General features: G+C 41.9%; 1 protein-coding gene and 1 non-coding gene across 2 annotated transcripts in view; one reads left to right on the forward strand and one right to left on the reverse strand.

Moving 5' to 3' along the window:
• Nucleotides 1–9,932: 9,932 nt before the first annotated feature.
• Nucleotides 9,933–23,558, reverse strand: part of TTYH2 (tweety family member 2) — a 94,133-nt gene continuing 80,507 nt past the window's right edge. Inside the window, exons 11-14 of the mRNA XM_044005469.1 lie at nucleotides 23,301–23,443; nucleotides 17,442–17,627; nucleotides 16,537–16,615; nucleotides 9,933–10,626 (exon numbers count right to left, since the gene is read on the reverse strand). Coding sequence (XP_043861404.1) covers nucleotides 10,543–10,626; nucleotides 16,537–16,615; nucleotides 17,442–17,627; nucleotides 23,301–23,443 — 492 coding nt within the window. The 3' untranslated portion in view covers nucleotides 9,933–10,542. The remainder of the gene's footprint in view (nucleotides 10,627–16,536; nucleotides 16,616–17,441; nucleotides 17,628–23,300; nucleotides 23,444–23,558) is intronic.
• LOC122727168 lies at nucleotides 11,806–11,933 on the forward strand. Its single transcript, XR_006353114.1, has one exon. It is a non-coding gene; the product is annotated as a U6atac minor spliceosomal RNA (small nuclear RNA).

A 23,558-nucleotide genomic window follows, 5' to 3' on the forward strand; every position in this document is an offset into this window, starting at 1 on the left:
TTACTCTTGGCATGCATGTAGTCTTCTTTGTCTGAAACTGTATAAATAGTCAACTCTCTTTCTATTCACAGAGACAGTCTCCATCTTACCACTGTCTCCCAGAAATGTATTCTCCTAATAAATATATTTTAAAAGATTTGCTGTAGTATCATCAGCATTGTGTGCTGATCTACTGTGATGGACTATATTCTTCTCACCAGTGCAACGATACAGAAGAGTTCCAGGGAACTAATGATAGAAGAGGATCTCCAAAGCCAGGAAAAAAAAAAAAAGAACTGTGGAGTATAGATGCTGAATGAACCATACTATTTCTTTTGTTTTTGGTGCTGTTGTTTTTCTATTTTGAGGTTTTTCGTCATTGCTCTGATTTTTCTCTTATAACATGACTAACGCAGAAATATGTTTAATGTTATTGTGTGTGTGTGTGTGTGTGTATATATATATATATATATATATATAAAACCTATATCAGATTACCTGCTGTCTAGGGGAGCAGGGAGGGAGGGGAGGGAAGGAGAAAAATCTGAAATTGGAAAGCTTGTATAAACAAAAGTTGAGAACTATCTTTACATGTAACAGGAAAAAAATAAAATACTTTATTAAAAAATATATTACTATATCTAAAAAAAAAGATTTGCTGTAAGCTTGCTAATTCTGTGGGTGAGCCAGCCACCCGAACCAGCTCTCATGTCAAAAACTACCTCTTCACCTGAGACAAGGGTGAAGGAAGATATAGTAGCAGAAGGCAGTTGTTATGGGAGATGAGGAAGAAGGGAGAAAAGGGAGCTTACAGTGAATAGCCCCAATTTTTTTTCTATAAAATGAGGCAAGATTCTCTGCTGAGAGTGTAGGGGCAGGAGGAGCCCTGGAAGGTTTGAGGAGGGATTAGAAGATTTGGAAGAGCTATGTGGAGAGTAGGATAGTGAATTGATAAGAGAGGTATAGTAGGATCACCTACCAGCAGTGAGGGCCCAATCAAAGTTGTAACTGATGATTTTTTTAAATGTATTTTTTATTTAAAATTTTTCCAATTACATATAGTTTTCAACATTCATTCTTTTTTTGTTTTGTTTTGTTTTTGTTTTTAGTGAGGCAATTGGGGTTAAGTGACTTGCCCAGGGTCACACAGCTAGTAAGTGTTAAGTGTCTGAGGCCAGATTTGAACTCAGGTACTCCTGACTCCAGGGCCAGTGCTCTATCCACTGCGCCACCTAGCTGCCCCTCAACATTCATTCATTTTTTTTGTGTGTGTGTTGTTGTTGTTGGTTTGTTTTAAATCCTGCAGGGTCCGAGTGCTGCAGGGTTGCATAAATTCCTGATTCTTTTTCTCAACTCCAGAAAGACATATGATTGAACAGTAAGCATTTATTTTTGTTTTTTTTTTCTTTTTTGTTTGTTTGTTTGGGTTTTTTTTTTTTTTTTTGGTGAGGCAATTGGGGTTAAGTGACTTGCCCAGGATCACACAGCTAGTAAGTGTCAAATGTCTGAGGCCAGATTTGAACTCAGGTACTCCTGACTCCAGGACCGGTGCTCTATCCACTGTACCACCCAGCTGCCCCTCAACATTCATTCTTATAAGATTTTGAGTTCCAAATTTTTCTCCCATCCTCCCTTCCCACCTACCCCCACCCCGAAGCCAGCAAGCAATCTGATATAGTTTATACATTACAATCATATTAAACATTTCCACATTCTAACTGATCATTTTGAAAGGTTGGCATAAGCATTTCTAATCAGGAACCACAAAGAATCCATGGCTGCAAAGGTGGTTGGGGAAACATTTCTCATTGTATAGACTTTTTGAGGGCAAGCTACTCCAAGAGATATTGGCTTTGTTAGGTATGAGAATCTAGAGCTGTACCTTACTGTCCCCATAGGAACCCCCAAACTGAATGTTTCAATCATAGCTTGCTGAAAATGTTAGTGTGAAGAGTCATGGGTGAGGTACCAAGAAGGAATTCAAAGAATCACAAGTCAGGTAGTTGATTACTTACAGGCTTCAAGAATGCCACTTCCCAGCCCTACAATCGCACAGGCTGAGACCTGCAGTCATATATGAAAATCCCAATCAAGAGCCCAGATCTCTGGATTTCTGCTCTTATATATGCCAAGTCACAGGGACTGGGTGGAAGGGGGATACTTAGGAGCAGTCAGTGGGTGTGCAGTTTGCATTGCTACCCGCCCTCATTAACCACTATGATTAGAAAACTTTGCAAACCTTGCATACATGGATTAGATGAAGTTTGTTTAACTGATTATGATTATTCAAGGTTTGAATTCTTCTCTAAAAGTAGCTGACCAAGCCAATTATGGGGTACTTAGGGAACTCCTGATACATAGGACAGTCAATCTGTAATCAAACATGGAGTAATTTCTGTCAGCTAGGGGCTGGCTAGCCTAGCAAGAGGCCGGTGCTCATAACTAGAAGTACTGAGGGGCATCTAGGTGGCACAGTAGATAAAGCAGCAGCCCTGGAGTCAGGAGGACCTGAGTTCAAATCTGGTCTCAGATACTTGACACTTACTAGCTATGTGACCCTGGGCAAGTCATTTAACCCTCACTGCCCCCCCCCCCACAAAAAAAAACAACAACAAAAAACCCAAAACAAAACAAAGAAATTCTGAGATGAAAAAAAAGTCAAGGTCATTTAAAGCACATTATATATACAAATTCTACAAGGACTGATGCCAGATGTACTTGCTGACATTTCAACAGAAGGCCACACCTACCTATGGGCCTTGTCCACACAAGGGCAGGGACCAAAATTGACTGACAGCTCTGCCTAACTGCTCACCAAGTCCAACAACAAAAACAATCTGCTACGTTTGCTTCAATGCATAGTTTCCATACATTGAGGGCATAGATTGAGTTCTCTGCTATGCCAATGGATGTGATTTTTTGGGGTTGTTTCTTCAGATGATATAGATCATGACCCATCTTCATTAATCATTTTGTGGGATCCCTGTCCATGTTATTCCTGTATACATTTTTTTTTTAGTGAGGCAATTGGGGTTAAGTGACTTGCCCAGGGTCACACAGCTAGTAAGTGTTAAGTTTCTGAGGCCGGATTTGAACTCAGGTACTCCTGACTCCAGGGCCAGCGGTCTATCCACTGCGCCACCTGCTGCCCCTGTACATGTTATTCCATAAGGTTGCCATGGGGAGCCACCCAATGTGCTAGATGCCTTCCTGGTACCTCAGGGATTCCAATAGGGCTTCCTCCTATTGTCTCTCACTCTCAGAGATTTGACCAGGCTGCCTTCTTTTATTTTCATATGTTGAAGACCTATTTTACCCCTTTTCGTCTTGAAGGTGTTATATGTTGCAGTTTACTCACATTCATCATGCAGGTTAGAGATGCTACCTTATTCCTCTACTTCCTCCCCCACCCCCATCTGGTACAAGTTTGTGATGGGAAGTAGTAGTAGTAGTAGTAGTACTAGTAGTAGTAACAACAACTACAATAACAACGATGATGATGACAATAGCTAACATTTATATAGTGCTCACTATGTGCCAGGCACTATGCTGAATGCTTTACAATTATTATCTCATTTGATCTTCATAACAACCCTGGAGACAGGTGTTATTATTCCCATTTTATACTTGAGGAAACTGAGGCTAAGTGACTTGTTCAGGGTCACATATCTTGTATCTGAGGTCAGATTTAAACTCAGATCTTTCTGACTCCAGGCCAGAACTCTATCTACTGTATATAGCTATGTGAGAAATGTATAGCACAATAAGGAAATACTCACTATTAAAAAAAAAAAAAGCAAAAACGGTTGTTGTTATTTAGTCTTGTTTGAATCTTTGTGACCCCATTTGGGATTTTGGTAAAGATATTGGAGTCATTTGCCATTTCCTTCTCTAGCTCATTTTACAGATGAGGAACTGAGGTAAACATGAGTCAGTGACTTACCCAAGGATCGCACAGCTAGTGTCTGAGACTAGATTTGAACTCAGAAAGATGAGTCGTCCTGACTCCAGACCTGGCACTCTATCCACTATACCACCTAGTAGCCCATATGCTATTATTACTACATCTGAAAATGCATATCTACAGTCTAAATAGCTACATATGATTTGGAAAGTTTGAAGATGAAGAAAAATTGACCGAGTCCCATAGCTGTGTAAACCCATTGAGAATGAGAACTAGAAACATAGTTATTGCCAGAGACATTAGTCTCTGAATTAGTCTGAGAATTCTTGAACAAGAACTCCAATTTATGGCCCAACTATTTTCTGGAGAACAATTTGGAACTATGCCAAAAGGGCTCTAAAACTGCATACTCTTTGACACAGGAATACTGCTAGATATGTATCCCAATGAAATCAAGGAAAAAAGGAAAGGACCAATTTGTACAAAAATATTTATAGTAGCTCTTTTTGTGGTGGCAAAGAATTGGAAATTGAGAGGATGCCCATCAACTGGGGAATGGCTGAACAAGTCATGGTATTTGATTGTGATGGAATACTTTGTGCAATAAGGAATGATGGGGATGGTGGCTTCAGAAACATCTTGGAAAACTAATGTGAACAGATGCAAAGTGAAGTGAGAAGAACAAAGACAACATTGTACACAGTAACAACAATATTGTAATGATGATCAGCTGTGAAAGGCTTGGCTACTCAATGATTCAAGACAATTCCAAAGAACTCATGATGAAAAATGCTGTCCATCTCTAGAGAGAGAACTGATGAACTCTGAGTGCAGATGGAAGAATGGTTTTTTTGGGCAACATGGCTAATATAGAAATGTTTTGTATGAAAAAAACAAAGTAAAAACATGAATTCCTTAAGAGCATACCTAGCACTTAATATAGTGTTTTGCACATAGTAAGTGCTTAATAAATGCTTTGTTCCTCTTCAAAACAAACAAATAAACCCAACCCTCCACTCCACAGATAAAAATTATTCTGGTCACCATTCCATAAGGAGGAAGACCTCCTTGGTAAAAACAAAAAACAAAAAACAAAAAACAAAAAAAACAATTTGTTTTAGGACCACCATCTTGACACTACTGGGTCTGTAGCCCCCCATTTAGAGGGAGAAGAGAATATTTGACAATCATAAAAAGTGCTAGGATGTCAGGAGGAAACAGATCAAAGCTATCGCTGAATAATTTTCAACTGATAATCTTGGGGGGGGGGTGCAAGCACATCAGTGGGGGCTCAAGATGATGACATTAGAGTACCTGTTCCCAACTTTTTTATGTTCTGTGAACCATTTTTTTTTTTTTTAGTGAGGCAATTGGGGTTAAGTGACTTGCCCAGGGTCACACAGCTAGTAAGTGTTAAGTGTCTGAGGCCGGATTTGAACTCAGGTACTCCTGACTCCAGGGCCGGTGCTCTATTCACTGTGCCACCTAGCTGCCCCCCTGTGAACCACTTTTAACAACAAAATGTTGGACACTCCCAGAATAATTTAATATACTACTCAAAATATTCCGCAATTATTTACTGCTTAAGGAGCCATTAAAGAAATTTTAGTACAATATCCTTGGGGATTTGTAAACCATTAGAGAATCACAGCCTTCTCCTCACGGGCACCCCTAGACGGAGGGAAAGATGTAATCTTGTCTTAGAACTGGAGACTTATCTGTGGTGAGAGCTGGATAAGGATCTTCAGAGCTTATTTGGGCTACCCTGAGGCTAGCACCCATGATGCTGTCACCTTCCTTTTTTTCTCCCCTTTTCCTTTTGGGAAATGACTGGCCAGGGTTAGAGGTAAAGATTGTGGTCACGGAAGAGAAGGTAGCTCACTGATCTAGAAGAAAAACAAACCCGAACCCTTGACCTTCTCAGCACCCACATACTATGTAGCCTTCCTCTCTATTTGTCTTGGACCTAGCTTTTTTTTTTTTCCTGGCTAGGTTTTGCTTCAGAGCCCAGAGAAAATTAAATAAAATCTCATGTTCACTCCCACATAAGAATTGGATTGGAGTAATTACCCTCAAAATCAGCACAGAGCTGAATTGGTCCTTTTCTTTTTTCCTTGATTTCATTGGGATACATATCTAGCAGTATTCCTGGGTCAAAGAGTATGCAGTTTTAGAGCCCTTTTGGCATAGTTCCAAATTGTTCTCCAGAAAATAGTTGGGCCATAAATTGGAGTTCTTGTTCAAGAATTCTCAGACTAATTCAGAGACTAATGTCTCTGGCAATAACTATGTTTCTAGTTCTCATTCTCAATGGGTTTACACAGCTATGGGACTCGGTCAATTTTTCTTCATCTTCAAACTTTCCAAAATAGAGCACAGAGAGGTGCACCACCACTCCAATTATCACTTCCTCTAGTTTGAGAGGAAAAAGGAGTGGGGTCCCACTTCCTCTTGTGAAGGGGTAAAAAAAACAAAAACATTTTTCATAAAGGAATCTTTCACATCTGGATAAATGTTCAGCCCGGTGAGAGGAAAATCCGGTATAACTCACTCCAAATACCCTTCCCTCACAATTTCTATTCTTGCATACTCCAGAGAGGTCCCAACGTTGTGGGTATTCCAGGAGAGAGCAGCTGTTTTCTTTCTCTTCTTCCCCGCCAAGTCGCCGCTCCCCACCTCCCCTCATTACATAACATAGATTCTAAAAGACCATGCTCATTTGGAAAACCCCATATGGTCTGGTACATAGAGACAAAATGATTGACTTAGGAGTCAGGAAACCTGGGCTCCATTCTTGACTTACTAGGTCTTTGTACGTCTTCATGGATTGAGAAAATCTAGACTTTCCTGAATGCTTGTGCAAGACCTGTGTAAAGCCTTCCTTCTCACAGATCAACATGTTCCCATGTTTTCTCTAGTAACATCTACCATCCTCGTTCAAGCCCCCATCACCTTTCACCTGCTCTACTGCAAGAGCCTCCTGATTGGTCTCCCCAACTTAGGTCTCTCTATCCTCCCATCCATCCTGCACAGTTCCCATGGGGATATTCTTAAAGGTTAGGTCTGATCATGTCACTTCCCTACTTAAGTGTCTGTTTATTTTTATTTTTATTTTTGTGGGGCAATGAGGGCTAAGTGACTTGCCCAGGGTCACACAACTGGTAAGTGTCAAGTGTCTGAGGCCAGATTTGAACTCAGGTCCTCCTGAATCCAGGGCCAGTGCTTTATCTACTTCGACACCTAGCTGCCCCCTCCCTACTTAAATGTCAATGGCTCCTTTCTGAATATAGATAGCATCAAGTAAATTCCCCTGGTTAGCTTTCAAAACCCTTCACATTACTCCAAATCTAACACTTTAGCCTTATTATATATTGCTCCTTTTTCTGAAGCAAGCTGGCACCATTGTGCACAGAGTGCTGGGCCTGGAGTCAGGAAGAATCACCTTCCTGAATTCAAATCTGGCCTCAGACACTTACTAGTTGGGTGACCGTGGGGGGCAAGTCCTTTAACCATGTTTGCCTCATTTTTCTCATCTGTCCAATGAGTTGGAGAAGAAATTGGCAAACCACTCTGGTATCTTTGCCAAGAAAACCCCAAATCGGGGGGTGGCTCACCAAAACAACCGAACAACTTTTTCTGTATTCTGAGGTCCAGCCCAACTGACCTCTTTGCTCTTTCTTGTTCATGACTTTCCAACTCCCATATCTGCATCTTTGCCTTACCCATCCTCCATGCCAGGAATGCTCTCTCAAATTGTACTCTTATAATCTCATTTCTTTAAAATTCTGCTCAAGTGACACTGTGAAATGCCCTTCCCCCAAATATACATGCTCACTGCCATCCCCAAAAGTAAGTGGCTGTGCGAGGTCTGGGCTGGTTTCATTTTATCTTTATGACTAGCTCCTGGCACAATGACTAGCACAAAATTGTTGCCAATCAATCCTCTTTGAATGATTGACCTAATGAACACATATAGTTCAGATATGGGCTTCACCAGGATCATTGTGCCAGCAATGGATTGTATAAAGGATGAGGGTCTGGGACACAAAGGATTAAGAGAATAAGGGCCAAGACTCAAAACCAGAGCCTCTGACTCTAATACCTCCATTGCAAAATTAACCAACAGGGGGCAGCTGGGTGGCGCAGTGGATAAAGCACTGGCCCTGGATTCAGGAGGACCTGAGTTCAAATCCGGATTCAGACACTTGACGCTTACTAGCTGTGTGACCCTGGGCAAGTCACTTAACCCCCATTGTCCCACCAAAAAACAAAAACAAAACAAAACAAAACCAAATTAACTAACAGCAGCCAAAACAGTAATATTGAGATTGTCTTCTTGTAAGGCAAATTGGAGAACAGGATGGGACAATAACTAAAGTGATGACCTTTTCTCCCTTTGTAAAGTCAGCCCAAAACAGGGAAATCCACTGACTTCTCAGGATATCAGTGATTTACTAGCACTGGCTTACCATCCTTTGACTTACAAAAAATGTTTGCAATCTCTACCACTCCCAGGGAACTACCACCATATTCCAGAAAGAGTCAGTTCAAAACCTGATGTTCTTTGGGTGGATGAGGAAGTTAGAAACCAACTCCAAACTTTAGTACGAGTGTTTATTTCTTTCTCCTGGGCAGGTACATCCACATTGAGGCAGAGGTTTCCCAATTTTGCTCCTTAAGGAGCCCCCAAAAGAATGTTCCATTTACATGCGTTAAAAACAGCTGTCCTAGTCACAACAATGAAATGTTAAGAAGCAAAATCTTGTGTAACTATTCGCCCTTAATCACATGTTCCACAGACATGGACGTTTTCATGATATACAGTATATACAGGTTAGTATTAGTGAGGGACACAGTGAGTAACTGATAGTCCAGTAGCTCCAATGGGAAAGCCCTGGCTTGGGGCATCCTGGCTTGCCGATGCTGGTTTTACCTGCCATAAACTAGACTATATCCACACTGTCAGCAACGTTATTCCAACAAGGAGCTCTTCCAAAACCAACAGAAGTTTCCTAATCCCAAGCCAAAGCAGAATTTTACTTCTGCTCTGGGAGGGGCTTGAGTGTGCGCACCTTGGGTTGGCAGGAGATTAGAAGCACCAAAGACTCTAACCTTTATTCCTCAGGAGCAGGAGGAGGGAGGGTAGGTCATTATTTCCTCCTGGCTTAAGAGCCTATTTTCACAATGGAGGTGAAGGCTGGAAGGCTGGTAGCCTGGCGTATGAAAGAATGGATGAAAACACATCAGTGGTAGGGAAGAGGTATGACACAGTAGAAGACACATTTTCCTGCTTGTTGGCAAGACCCCACATCCTCCTCTTGGAAAAAGAGAAAAATTTGCAAGATGTGACCTATTTCTTCCGCCTCTTTGCCAATGTGAAAACTCGGTTCCACTGTCCTGCTTAGCTGCCTCTCTCATTACAGAGACTTTCTCTGAGTGGGATGAAACCAGGATCCTTCATGAGTATTGGAGGGTGTCTCACTCTTAGTTTTCAGTTGCATTTTATTTAAAAAAAATTTCTGCTAAACCCAGGGGAGCTGATCGGTACTAAGAAGACCAATATATTTTTTAAATGTAGGAAATGAACCCCAAATCTCACATTTTAAAAGGAGAATGTGCTGAAGATTTCTCTTTGGATTACCAGGAGAAAAAAAAAAGAGGGTTATATGCCTTTTCAATGTTTCCGTGAACACCCAAGGCCAGCCCGATCACATCTAATCAACTCAGAGCAGAATTTCCATCTGTGGAGGAAGCAAGGTGGTCAAAGGCTTGGAAGGGTGGGTGGCCAATGGCAAACATGCATGATGCATGTACACAATGGAGGAGGCCAAATGGGCCCCAAATCGCCATCTCCTGGAAGACTATCAATGGGCATTATCCAATGCTATCCCTTTTTTCTGTCTCTATCACTTTCCCATCCCCATGTTCCATACTCAACAAACTTACTTCTACATGGTAAGACTGTTGACACCAAAGAGTCAAGGTGGCCCTATGGCCTATTTATTTGGACAGTATTATACTACTTATTTCACATGTAACTTCTCTTTAAAAAAAAAAGTTAAAAACCAAAACTCTTCCCTCTATTTCAGACAGGTAAAAAAAGAAATCTCTCCTAATCAGCGCTGTTAGGAAGGAATGGGAAGAGGAGATTAAGAAATCTGATGACATGCGCTTTTGCCTCAGAATAACTATCAAAATGTAACAGAAGACAAAGTCCTCAGTGAAGGTCCAAGGAGAGACAGCTCTGTCCCCATGACTGCAGCATCTGGTGCTGTCCAGGCCTCCCACCTTTCTTTGAAAGGAGAGAATGACTGAAGTACAACTTGGGGAACAGCAGCTTCTAGGTTCCCACCATGGGGCATTTCCAACTTGGAGAGGAAGACAGCTAGGGAGGGTTAGGTACACGCACCCCAGAGACTCCTAGCTTCTTCCCTCTGCCTGTGCGTGGTAGTCTGCCATATCCCAGCACGCCAGCCTCGCTCAGGAGCCTGCCATCTCTTGAATCAACTCCACCAGCTCATGCTCTCTTCCGTTGAGCTTGTTTTCATTCCTTTAGTTCATGCATTTTTATAGTTTCCTTTCATTTCTATTAAAGAAATACAGCTTGTGTTTTCTTTCCGGAAAAAAAAAAAAAAGGAAAGAAGGAAACCACTGGAAGACTACTGGGCTGGAAATTCATTCCCGTAATGCCTCATGTGCTCATCAGTGACGGAAAGGTACGTTGCCCTCATGCTGGGAGTGTACTGGAGGGAGGAAAGAAAAAAAAAATGAGAGCAGGAAATGCATTCCATTATCACTCCTCATTAGGTACCTCGTTAGTTAGAGTTACAAAGTTCTAACTGTGTAAAGATGCTACACCAGTACAGAATGCCTAGTGTGGAATTCGCAAACAGAAATGCACATGAGGGAATGGGGTGCTCACTAGGTAGTGCTCTCCAGACATTTTTTTTTTTTTGGTGGGGCAATGAGGGTTAAGTGACTTGCCCAGGGTCACGTGTCTGAGGCTGGATTTGAACGCAGGATCTCCTGAATCCAGGGCCAGTGCTTTATCCACTACCCCATTAGCTGCCTCCCCACCCCAGACTTGTTTTTGCAAAGGGGAATGAGGCAATCCATAGAGTCAAAACACAGAAAGAGCATTTCTTCGGGAAATAAAGTGGGAGAGAGCACACAGACCTCTGTCATCTGTCACACCATTACCCAGGGGATGGGGACAGAAGGGATGAGGTGGAGGCCCAAAATACCTTTGCAGGGGGACAGTGAACTCTGGGAGACTTTTCTAGTCAAGAGCTCAAGATCTTAGCCTGCTTTAGAACAGGCATTTTTAATCTGGGATCTGTAAACTTGTTTAAAAACAACAACAAAAACATCATATTTCAGTATCGTCGGTGTCCTTTGGAATCCCATATGTATTTTACTTTATCAATTTGCAAACATTCTGAGGAGTCCATAGGCTTCACCCAACTGCCAGAGGGGTCCATGACTCTAACAAGGTCAAGACCTCCTGCTTTTAGAAGAAGCAATATTAGCCATCACACCTGAAGCCTTCTACTCTCAAAAAAACTCTCAGCTTATAGTTTGGTGTTGGTTTGTCCTTCGTTTTGGAAGAGGAGCATGACATTGGCGTGATGTCATGACTTGCAGTGAATTGGATTTAAGTGAGGGAGGGCTGTGCAAGGTCACCAACCTCACTCTCTCCTCCAGAGCCATTTGGGTCCAGTGGCAAGATATAGATCAGGACAACTGGAGATGGCCCTGGATGTTTAAGGCAATTGGGGTTAAGTGACTTATCCAGGATCACACAGCTAGTGTCTGAGGTGAGATTTGAATTCAGGTCCTCTTGACTCCAGGGCTAGTGCTCTATCCACTGCAATACCTAGCTGCCCCCTTCTCTACTTCACAGTTTAATCAAAGGCTGGGCTCTACTGTATGAAAGGAGAGAAAGTTAGCACTCCCCTTGATAAGGATGGAAGAGGTCCTCGTGGCCTTTACAACATGTGTGTGGTTAAGGCATTGCCACATACTCTGTGGCATCTAAGTATGTTATAGTGTGTCAGGAAGAGGCAGAGATTAGGCCTTTCTGCAGTCTAGCTTTTTAAAACCTACCTCCAAGTCATGCATGGGATACATGCTTCTGAAGAGAGTAGATTATCCTGCCTTTTCTGGCTTAGAAAAAGAAGGCTCGGGGCAGCTAGGTGGCGCAATGGATAGAGCACCGGCCCTGGATTCAGGAGGACCTGAGTTCAAATCCGACCTCAGACACTTAACACTTACTAGCTGTGTGACCCTGGGCAAGTCACTTAACCCCAATTGCCTCACACACACTCAAAAAAACCCCAAACAAACAAACAAAAAAACAAAGAAAAGAAAAAGAAGGCTCGAATTAGCCTTGGCCCATTTTAATCCAGACAGCTTATCGTCAAGGTTGGAGAGGCAGCCTCTGAAGCAGGAGATTTGGTCCATGGACCAACTCCTCGGAGGTGCCTGCCTGCTGTGCTGTCTGTCTCTAGCTTTAGGTTCTCCTAACTAGCCCTGCTGGAGGCTCCTGACCTGTTCAGCCTAAACACCCAGAGGCACAGCTGCACCACAAGTGGATAGCCGGGCATCTGACCTCTTCATGTTGTAAGAAGCCATCTGCTCTTTAGGACTCAGATGGGGAAGTGTTTGGGAATCACTGGAGAAGAATGAGGCTAGAAATAATTAGTGTACATGGGGAAAGGGTTGAGGGGCCAGGTGAGTGGACAAGAAGCAATGTCTTTTACTTGGAGATAAACTTGGCCTGTTTTTCTTTCTTTCTTTTTCTTTTTTGGGTGGGGGGGTGAGGCAACTGGGGTTAAGTGACTTGCCCAAGGTCACACAGCTAGTTAAATGTCAAGTGTCCGAGGCTGGATTTGAACTCAGGTCCTCCTGTATCCAGGGCTGGTGCTCTATCTACTGTGCCACATAGCTGCCCCAGCAATGTCTTTTTTTTTTTTAATTTTTTTTTTTGTGAGGCAATTGGGGTTAAGTGACTTACCCAGGGTCACACAGCTAGTAAGTGTTATGTGTCTGAGGCCGGATTTGAACTCAGGTACTCCTGACTCCAGGGCCGGTGCTCTATCCACTGCGCCACCTAGCTGCCCCAGCAATGTCTTTTAAAATAGGCTTGATCCCATCAAAGAACCCACAACTCCTCAAGTGGCCCTGGGGACTTAAAATATAGGGCTGGGGAGTGGGGAGAAGGAGGAATACAAGAGAGGATCTCTGCCTTCCTACAAAAAGCAGTGCTGTGGACCTAGGAAGGTGCTGCTGGCCTTGGTGGATGCTCTGGAGAGGCCTTTGCTAATCTATGGCCTACACCATTAGGCCTTGAGGAAGGAAATATGCACCAGGTACTGTGCTAAGCGCTATAGAAATATTTCACTTGAGACTCACAACAACCCTTTGAGGGAGCTGCTGTTATTATCCCCATTTTGCAGTTGAGGAAACTGAGGCAAACAGAGGTTAAGTGACTTGCCCAGGGTCTTACAGCTAGTAAGTGTCTGAGGCTGGATCTGAACTCAGTTATTCCTGACTCCATACCCAGTGCTCTAATCGTGTTGCCACCTTCACTCCTAAGTTCTTCTGCCTCCTAATTCAGTGGTTGTGAATGACCCTAGACTAAATCTCCATGCTTTTACCTGTGATTTCTTTATCATCTGTATTACAGGGTGGGCCAAAAGTCATGAAGGGGTTTGAATATTTAATAACGCCTTTATTTTTTATTTTGAATTTACAATACCATATATATGTACATATGTATACACACACATATATATGAAATAAAAAATAATTTTCAAAAAGTCATTAAAGGGCAGCTAGGTGGCGCAGTGGATAGAGCATCGGCCCTGGAGTCAGGAGGACCTGAGTTCAAATCCGGCCTCAGACACTTAACACTTACTAGCTGTGTGACCCTGGGCAAGTCACTTAACCCCAACTGCCTCACTAAAAAAAAAAGTCATTAAAACATCAGACCCCTTCATGACTTTTGGCCCACCCTATTCTTTGAAGCAGCTTTAGCAAAATGCACAGTATGGTATTTGCCCCAGGGGAAAATCTTCATCTTGGAGCTTGCTGCCTCTGCTGGGGGAGCAGGAGATAATTTTACCATATTCAGCTCTCTGCCATTGAAATTTTAGACGCCAAAAGCTACTCTCCTGCATCGGTCACTATATGTCTAGGGACTGCAAGAAGATTTTAATATTTAACGCATCTCATTAAGTAAACTCTGTAGAGGCAAAATAGAATTAAACATCACCAAACATAAATTATTTTTGATTGCCTATTTTCTCCCCTCATAAACATAGATAATCAACAGCTGACCTTGGATGCAAGGCTGAAGGGCAGACAGAATAAGAATTATTTTCTATACTGCTTGGGACCCCTCCTCCTAGAAGTGGGGAAGACTGTTCATTAAGTACGGCCCAGTCCAACCCAACCCCACGTTGAACCTAACACCCCCTTTAACCATTCTTTTGCTTGTCTCCTTATTGTGAGGTCCCCCAGCTCCAGAAGCTCTTCAGAAGCAGCTCAGATCTGCTCCACCTCCAACAAGGTATGAGCAGCAGTGTGGTATAGTGGACAGAGCCCTGGAGCTGGCTGCACTAGGGCTGGGTTCGAATCCCATCTCAGACACCTCCTGGGTGACCGAAGTGCAGTGTGCTCGCTCTCTGGGCTTTAGTTTCCTTGTCTGTAAGATGGTGGGGTTTAGATTTGTTGGTCTTTACGGCCCTGTCTGGCTCTAATCATCTGTCCCCTGGGGACCCGACCACAGCTTGTTGCTCACTCACCCTCACTTTCTCCTACGACCTACTTTATGCCTTCCCCAGACTTTCCATTTGTGACCAGCACAGCCTGGATTACTGATACAGATTTTTCTCCTTCTGCCCTTTGACTCCCTGCAGGAGTCCAAGGCTCTAGAAAACTATCTTAGGGGATGTTGGTAAGAGGCTAACTCTCACCTGGAAAAGGACAAAATGGGTGTCAGATACTCACTGCAGCTGCTGGAGACACACTAACATTATCCACCATCGTTAGCAAAGGAGGTGGTGGTCCACATCAAAACATGCTGCAGGCAAATGAAACCTCAAGTGCACTTAGATTGACAGGACCTGGATTCATATCCTAGCTCCTTCACTTATTGATTAGCTATGTGACCTAGGGTGAGTCACTTGAGCTCTCTGTACCTTTTATCTCATCTGTAAAATGGGAGGATGCTAGGACAGATCACTGGGCCTGGAGTCAGGAACACTCATCTTCATGAATTCAAATCTGGCCTCAGACCCTGCCTAGCTGTGTGACCCTGGACAAGTCACTTCACCCTGTTTGCCTCAGTTTCCTCTCCTGTAAAATGAGCTGGAGAAGGAAATGGCAAACCACTCCAGTCTCTTTGCCAAGAAAACACCAAATGGGGTCAGAAGAGTTGGACACGACTGGGAGGACAGTTGGACTGGATGGCCTCTAAGATCCTGGCCAGCTCTAAATCTATGATCCTATGAATGGCTCTGTGCCTCAGTTTCCTCATCTGAAAAATGAAGGGGCTGGGCTAGATAGCTTTTAAGATCTCTCCATTTCTAAATCCACACTCCTATGATACTCTAACCCCTTCAAGCCTTCTCCCCCAAAGTATCCATTATTGTTACCCGTTATGATACAGTGGTGAAAGGCATTGTGGATAGATGGCCTGAAGGCCCAGGTTCAAGGCCTTTCTCTGACACACACTGTGTGATCCTGGGCAAATCACTTAACCACTCAATGCTCTACCACAGAGGGTCAAACTCAAATAGAAACTGGCCCACTGTTGTTTAGTCATTTCCAACTCTTGTGACTCCATGGACCATAGCACACCAATATCATCCATGGGGTTTTCTTGGCACAGATACTGGAGTGGTTTGTCATTCCCTTCTCCAGTGGATTAAAGCAGACATAAGTTAAGTGACTTGCCCAGGGTCACACAGCCACTAAGTGTCTGAGGCTGTATTTGAACTCAGGTCTTCCTGATTCCAGGCCCAGTGCTCTATCCAATGAACTGCCTAGCTGCCTCCTATAGGCCACATATTGACTTTGTGTTTTTTTTTTTTAAGTGAGGCAATTGGGGTTATGTGACTTGCCCAGGGTCACACAGCTAGTAAGTGTTAAGTGTCTGAGGCCGGATTTGAACTCAGGTCCTCCTGACTCCAGGGCCGGTGCTCTATCCACTGTGCCACCTAGCTGCCCCCACATATTGACTTTGGAAACCACATATTAACATTATCTATGCTCTACTGTATTTTAATTTATTTTGTTCAAATATATTTTTATCTGGTTGCAGGGCAAGGAGTGTTGTTAGCACTTGCTTGACACTTCTGCTCTACTAACTTTCCTAAGACTATATATAAATTACAGATAAGGTGCCAACTTTCATTAGTTGAGGGGATATCCCTACCCAGGAATGCCCTGAATACGTCAGACTCTTTACATAGCATGTGATCTACTGGAAAAGATGCCAAATGGTAGACAGCTGAGGATCTAACACTAGCCCATCTGCTGTGGCATCTCCACCCCTTCTCCTCCACTCCTCCAAAGGCTGTTAAGGGGGAAGCATTTAGGAAAAGGGGGACTTATCGCTATGACTTAGCTTCAATAGGCCAGAGTACCGTAGGGGGTGGAGAGGCTCTTCCAATCAGCGGGACATTTTCATAGCGTGGATTCCCACCAAACAGCATTGCTTGGTTCCTGAAAGGTTGGAGAGGGAGACTTAGGAAGGGGAATGAGAAGGCTGAAATGGGTGGGGAAGGTGAAAATAGAAGGGGGGAGGAAGGGACAGACAGCTGTGCAGGGCATAGGGGAGGCTCATTTCAGGAGTGAGATGCACTGAGAGGAAGATAACGGGGGGGAGGGGCAGCCCCAACAACTCTGCAGCTGGAAATGCCTATTAAACACCCAGACCTGCTTTTTGGTCACCCATAGAGACCTGTGCTATACATAGCACATCTTAGGCTACTAAATATCACCGGCAGGCTAGAAGGACGGAAGGAATGGCTGGTGCTCATCTATTAGGACCTCTGCCTCTAGGCCTGGATCTCTCTGGGATTAGAGTTCTTAACCTGAAGGCTGGGAACCTACAAAAATAATTTTATAATTGTATTTTAATATAATTATTTTCTTTGTAATCCTATGTATTTAAAAACATTATTCTGAAAAGGCATCTGTAACAAAAAATAGCTAAGAAGTACCTTGTGACATTTCTTCTTCAGTAGACTGCTATCTATCTTTCTCTCCAGCCCTATCTTGTCCTCATGATTCTAATCTATGGTCAGAAGTGTCCTAACCCAGGGCTAGCTCATCACAGGCCATTTACAGTGGATGCCCCTTTTATTCTACAGAGCATGGTCATTTTCTCTGTTCCTGTTGGCCTAGGAAGTGAGGCCCCCAGAACCTCTTTGCATCTCTTCTCAGGCAAAACAGAACTATGAAGGCATTTTGTACTATGGCTTGTTTTCCTAAACTTGGGACTTGGGGAAGCTGAGGGTGCTGAGCCCACGCCTTGCCTTGGACTCACATGTATTCTGAGACGGGGGCATTTGAGACTGTCTGGGCTGGGGGATGCAGGCTGGTCTGACTGCCCAGGCTGCTGCTGTAGCTACAAAAACTTCGGAGTTGTCCCCGGGTAGGGTTGTGGGCTGCGATGCGCCGGGCCTGGGGGTTGAAAGGGTCATCTTCGTCAATGTCATCATAGCTCCTGTCCCTGGAACAAGAGGCAGAACACAGCATGTCAGAGATACAAGCATGGGGAGGAATGCTAGACTGCCTTAGCTTGGCATTCAAGGCCTTCCACATCTGGCCCCTCAATTGCCTTGCTAACCTTGTTGCCTGCCACTCTCCAACATAAACTCTCCACCCTAACTATTGTTAAGGGCTAAAATTCTAGCTAGTCTGTCTAAAATATCTAATAAATTATAAGCTTTAGCAAGAGTTAGACTTTTAAGCATTTATTAAGGAGAATAAGAATTTGGTAGAGAGAGAAAGGCCTAGATTCCTATCTATTAAAGGGAGAGCACATTTCTAGCTCCGCTCTCCACCAGAGTCCAAAGGAAAGAGCATGAGACTGAGTGCCAGTCTCTTCTTTCCTCCTCCCACTAGCCCGTGCCACTTCCTGACGCCAAAGAAAAGACTCCTGGTCTTGCCCTCAAAGACCTTCGCTTCATGGGCGGGACTCTTCTACAGTAAGTCTCCAGCAGGTGGCGTCATTCCAATCGTTACACTATTCTGCTCTTACATCCTTCATTCATGTCATTCTCTACAACTGGGATACCCTCCTCTGTGTTATCATTTATTGAAACAAAACAGGACTCGTTTCAAGACACCTCTTCGCTGAAGTCTTCCATGATCATACATGATGATCTGTGCTGTCTCTAAATACCAATAGCACGTATCTGTACTCCTCCTTTGTCACTTCAATGTCACCTTTACAAAACAGAACACTTATCCAAGGCAGTATGACATTTATTTTCATGCATATACGTCGTCCCTGCCTACTAGGTTGTCCGTAACTTGAAAGCAGGGACCACCTTGCCACCTCTGGACCCCAGTGGCCTTCTCCTGACCATGTATAGCAAGGCCTCTGCACTCATGGCTTCTGTCTCCTACTGGTGAGTCCCCCCAGGCCTTCAAATGGTGCCCATACCAGCCACCCTGTTCTTTTCCAAGCTGGACCAGCCCATGATGCCCCAGACCTCCTCTCCACCTTGGCACTATGTGAATTTCTGCCCACCCCCTGCTTCTCAGCTCTCTTGGATGTGTTGTGCCTTCAAGGCAGGGGTTGTCTCTCTTTCCCTTGTATTTATGTTCTCAGGGTTTAAACATGTTCCATCTCCTAATCTCCAGCTATCTACCTACCTCTGAAGGGATAGGCTGGGGCTGTCTTCTCATATCTCTCATTTGAGTCCTGTTTGATCTTTATAATTTTGTTACATCTATTTCTGATTTTGTGGGGGGGGGGAACGGTGTCATCTTTTCCATTTACATTACTGTAGTCATTGTGTATATTCTTTTCTTGGATATTTGCTTCACTCTGCATCAATTCATATAGATTTTCCCATGCTTTTCTGTATCTCTCATTGATATAACTTCTCACAATTTGCTTAGTTATTCCCCAATTATTGGGAATTTAATTTGTTCTAATTCTTAGCTATCACAAAAAGTGCTGCTATAAATATTCTGGAGTACATAGAGATGTTTTTATTATTGATGGACTTTCTTAGAGCATAAAGCCCAGCAATGGAGTTTCTGGATCACAGGGTATAGGCATTTTAGTCACTTTATTTGCATAATTCCAAATTGCTTTCCGAAAGCTCTATCAATGATGTATTAATATGCCTCTTTTTCCACAACTCCTCCAACACTTGACTGTTGTCATTTGAAATTTCAGGGTTGTTTTCACTTGCATTTCTCTTATTATTAGTGATCTGTGGGCATTCTTTCATGTATTTGTGAATACTTTGCAGTTCTTTTAAGAATTGTTTGTTTAGGGGCAGCTAGGTGGCGCAGTGGATAGAGCACCGGCCCTGGAGTCAGGAGTACCTGGGTTCAAATCCGGCCTCAGACATTTAACACTTACTAGCTGTGTGACCCTGGGCAAGTCACTTAATCCCAATTGCCTCGCTAAAAAAAAAAAAATTGTTTGTTTATATCCTTTGACAATTTATCTACTGGGGAATGGATATTAGTCGCGTGTATGTGTGTGTGTGTGTGTGTGCGCGCGCATGCATGCGTGCATGTGTATAAAATTGTTTATATATCATGGATATAAAAATCTTATCAGAGAAGTTCAATGCAGATTTTTCCCATTTGACTGTTTTCTTTCTTATTTTAGATGCATTAATATTTTCTATTCAGCAGCTTTTCAGTTTCAAGTAATCAAAGTTATCTATTTTATCTTTTGTTCGCCTCTATTTCTTGTTTGGTTAAGAATACATTTTCTACCCAGAGTTGTGAGAAATATATGACCTATTTCTCTTCTAACTTTTTAATAGTAAGATCTTTAATACTGAGGCCATGTATCCATTTTGAATGTTTTGTGGATTATGGAATGAGATGTTACTGTAAGGCTAGTTTCCAGCAGACTGCTTTCTAGTTTTCCCAGCAGTTTTTACTAAATAGAGAGTTTTTTCCTAGGTAATTTATGTTTTCCACTTTATTAAACAATGGGTTACTGAGTTCTATTATTTCTGAATCTCTTTTGTAAAGTCTGTTTACATTAATCCCTAATTCCATAACCAACAGCATATGGTTTTGATGACTGCTGTTTTATAATATAATCTGAGGTCTAGAAGTGTTATTCTCTCTTCATTCTTGCTTTTTTTCATCATTTCTCTTGATATTTTTGATCTTCTGTTTTTCCAAAAGAATTTTGGCATATTTTTTTTATCAAGTTCTATGATGCATTCCCTTGGTAATTTGATTGGTTTGGCATTAAAAGTGTAAATTAATTTTGGTAGTATTGTTATTTTCATTATATTAGCAAGGCCTAGCCATGAGCATTGAATATTATTCTAGCTATTTAAATTATTTATTTCTTTAAGGAACACTTTGTAATTAAATCTATACAAGTATTATATGTGCTTTGGGAGATTGATCCCCAGGTATTTTATGCATTTTGTGGATATTTGGAATGGGGTTTAACTTTCTATTATTGCTTCTTGTGTTTTGCTAGTATTATATAGAAATGCTGATTTTTAAAAAATGGGGCAATGAGGGTTAAGTGACTTGCCCAGGGTCACACAGCTAATGTTGTTGATTTTTGAGGATTTATTTTGTAGCCTGCAACTTTGTTGAAGCCATTATCTCAATTAGTATCTCTGCTGATTCCCTAAGATTTTCCAAATAAACCATCATATCATCAGCAAACAGGAATCCTTCTTACCTATCTTTATTCCTTTAATTTTCTTCTCTTGTCTTATACCTTTTGCTAGAATTTCTAGAACTATATCAATAAATGAGGAGAATGGGTATCCTTGCTTCATATCTGTATTTATTAGAAGAAGTTCTAGTGTATTCCCATTGCCTACGATGCTTGATTTTTGTTTTAGAACAATGTTTTTTATGACATTAAAAAAGGTCCCTCACCCACATGTACAAAAATATTTATAGCTGCTCTTTTTGTGGTGGCAAGGAATTGGAAATTGAGGGGTTGCCCATCAATTAGTGAATGGCTGAACAAGTTGTGGTATATGAATGTAATGGAATACTATTGTGCTGTAAGAAAAGATGAGCAGGCAGATTTCAGAGAAACCTGGAAAGACTTGTATGAACTGATGATGAGTGAGATGAGCAGAACCAGGAGAACATTGTACACATTATCAACAACATTGTGTGTTGATCAGCTGTGATAGACTTGATTCTCCTCAGCAATACAATGGTCCAAGATAGTTCCAAAGAACTCATGAGGGAAAATGCTCTCCAAATCCAGAAAAAAAAGAACTGTTGAATCTGGATGCAGATCGAACTATATTATTTCTATTGTTTTTGTTGCTGTTTTTTGAGGTTTTTCCTTTTTGCTCTGATTCTTCTCTAATTACATGACTAATGCAGAAATATCTTTAATGTGATTGTACATATATAACCTATATCAGATTGCTTGCTGTCTGGAGCAGCTAGATGGCACAGTAGATAGAGCACTGGCCCTGGATTCAGGAGTACCTGAGTTCAAATCCGGCCTCAGACACTTAACACTTACTAGCTGTGTGACCCTGGGCAAGTCACTTAACCCCAATTGCCCCTCAAAAAAACCAAAAACAAACAAACAAAAAGATTGCTTGCTGTCTTGGGGAGAGGGGAAGGGAGGGGAGGGATGAAGAAAAATTTGAAACTAGAAATCTTATAAAAACAAATGTTGAAAATTATCTCTAAATGTAACTAGAAAATAATAAAATATATGAAAAGAAAAGGTCCCTCTATGGCTATACTTTGTAGGGTTTTTGGCATTTAAAAATATACTTGTCAGGTTTTTTCTGTGTATATTGAGATGAATATGTGGTTTGGGATATTTTAGTTTTTAATATGATTAATTATGTTGTTGATTGTTTTCCTAATGTTGAATCATTTTTGCATTCCTGGTATAAATCGCATTTGATCATAACAATATAAATTGTTGTAGTCTGTTTGATAGGATTAAAAATTTTTTTTGAGGCAATTTTCATTAAGGATTTGGCCTCTAGTTTTCTTTCTGAGTTTTATCCTTCCCTGGTTTAGGTATTAGGGCTATATTTGTCTCATAAAAGGATTCTGGTAGGATGCTTTCTTTCTCAATTTTTGAGAATAATTTGTGAATTATGGGTACTAACTATTCTTTAAAAAGTTTGATTGAATTCTCCTGTGAATGCATCAGGACTAGGAGTTTTTTTCCTTTGGTAGTTTCTTTATAGCTAAATCTATTTTCTTTTCTGAGACTGGGTTATTTGAGATTTTTAACTAGTCTGATGATACTCTGGATATTTTATATTTTTGAAGGCATTTCTATTTTGTGTTCTAAGTTTTGTTAGCATATATAACTTCATTATATGTTCTGATTATTCTTTTTATTTCTTTTGGCTCTGTTGTGATTTTTATTTATTCATTTGCTATTTTACTGACTTAATTTTCTGTTCTTTTTAACCATATTAGCTAGGGGTTTATGAATTTTAGTAGTCTTTTTAGAGACCCAGATTTTAGTTTTATTTATAATTTCTATGTTTTTTTCCCCAATTTATCTATTTCCCTTCTAATATTTAACAACTTCTCTTCTGTACTTATTTTAGGTTTATTTATTGAATTATCAATTTTTTAAAATGCATATTCAGTTCACCTATCTTTTCATCTCCATTATATTTAGCTCATAGTAGAAATTATTTTGCTTGGTTGATAGAGGAAGTGTGGGTAGGAGTGGGAATCATGGAGAAATGAGGTTGATAAGAGAACACCAGTGTGACCCCACCCCCATTCATTCTCTACTGTAAAGTCTCATGTAACACAAGACAGTAAAGGGTGGTGACAGAAAAGGAGTTGCCTACGGCCCAGCCTCTTAGCAGATGGTGTGCTCTAGACAGTTTCCTAGCCCCACCTTTTTAAAGCTGAAGATCAGAGGAATTCATTGCTAAGAGGAAGGGCAGCTCAAAGATGAAAAGCATTCCCCAACACAACTATGGTCATCAACTCTCCCCATGAAGGTTCCTAAAATTTCCTGAATACATCCATAGAAAACCAACCGCTTGCTGAAAGCTGAATCCTCGACCATTCTCCCACCCTCTTCTAAACTCAGGACGGGCTCTTATTGCTTAAATCCCAGATCAGAGAACTCAAAGTGGCCATCATATTTCCTCCTTATCCCTTTGCAGAGATGAGAAACAGGAGACTCTCACCCTTCTCCCTCCTGTCAACCTACCTGACAACCAAATATTTCCAGGCCTGAGGCCCAGCACAGATCATGGTTGAGAAGGCCATGGCAGCTAAGAGGGAGAACAGCCCAAGATAGAGCAGCCCTTCAACACCATCATAGCAGATACCAATTAGGGCATCGAGGTAATCCTGGAAAGGGATGAGATAAGGGAGAGAAAACACATTCTGGAGTGAATGAGACAACGTGAAGTGCCATTCTGGTTGAGTACTCTTCCTTCCCCTCCCTCTAAAGTAGACATTTGAT

This window comes from Dromiciops gliroides, chromosome 4, assembly GCF_019393635.1.
Source record: "Dromiciops gliroides isolate mDroGli1 chromosome 4, mDroGli1.pri, whole genome shotgun sequence".
NCBI classification, from domain to species: Eukaryota; Metazoa; Chordata; class Mammalia; order Microbiotheria; family Microbiotheriidae; genus Dromiciops; species Dromiciops gliroides.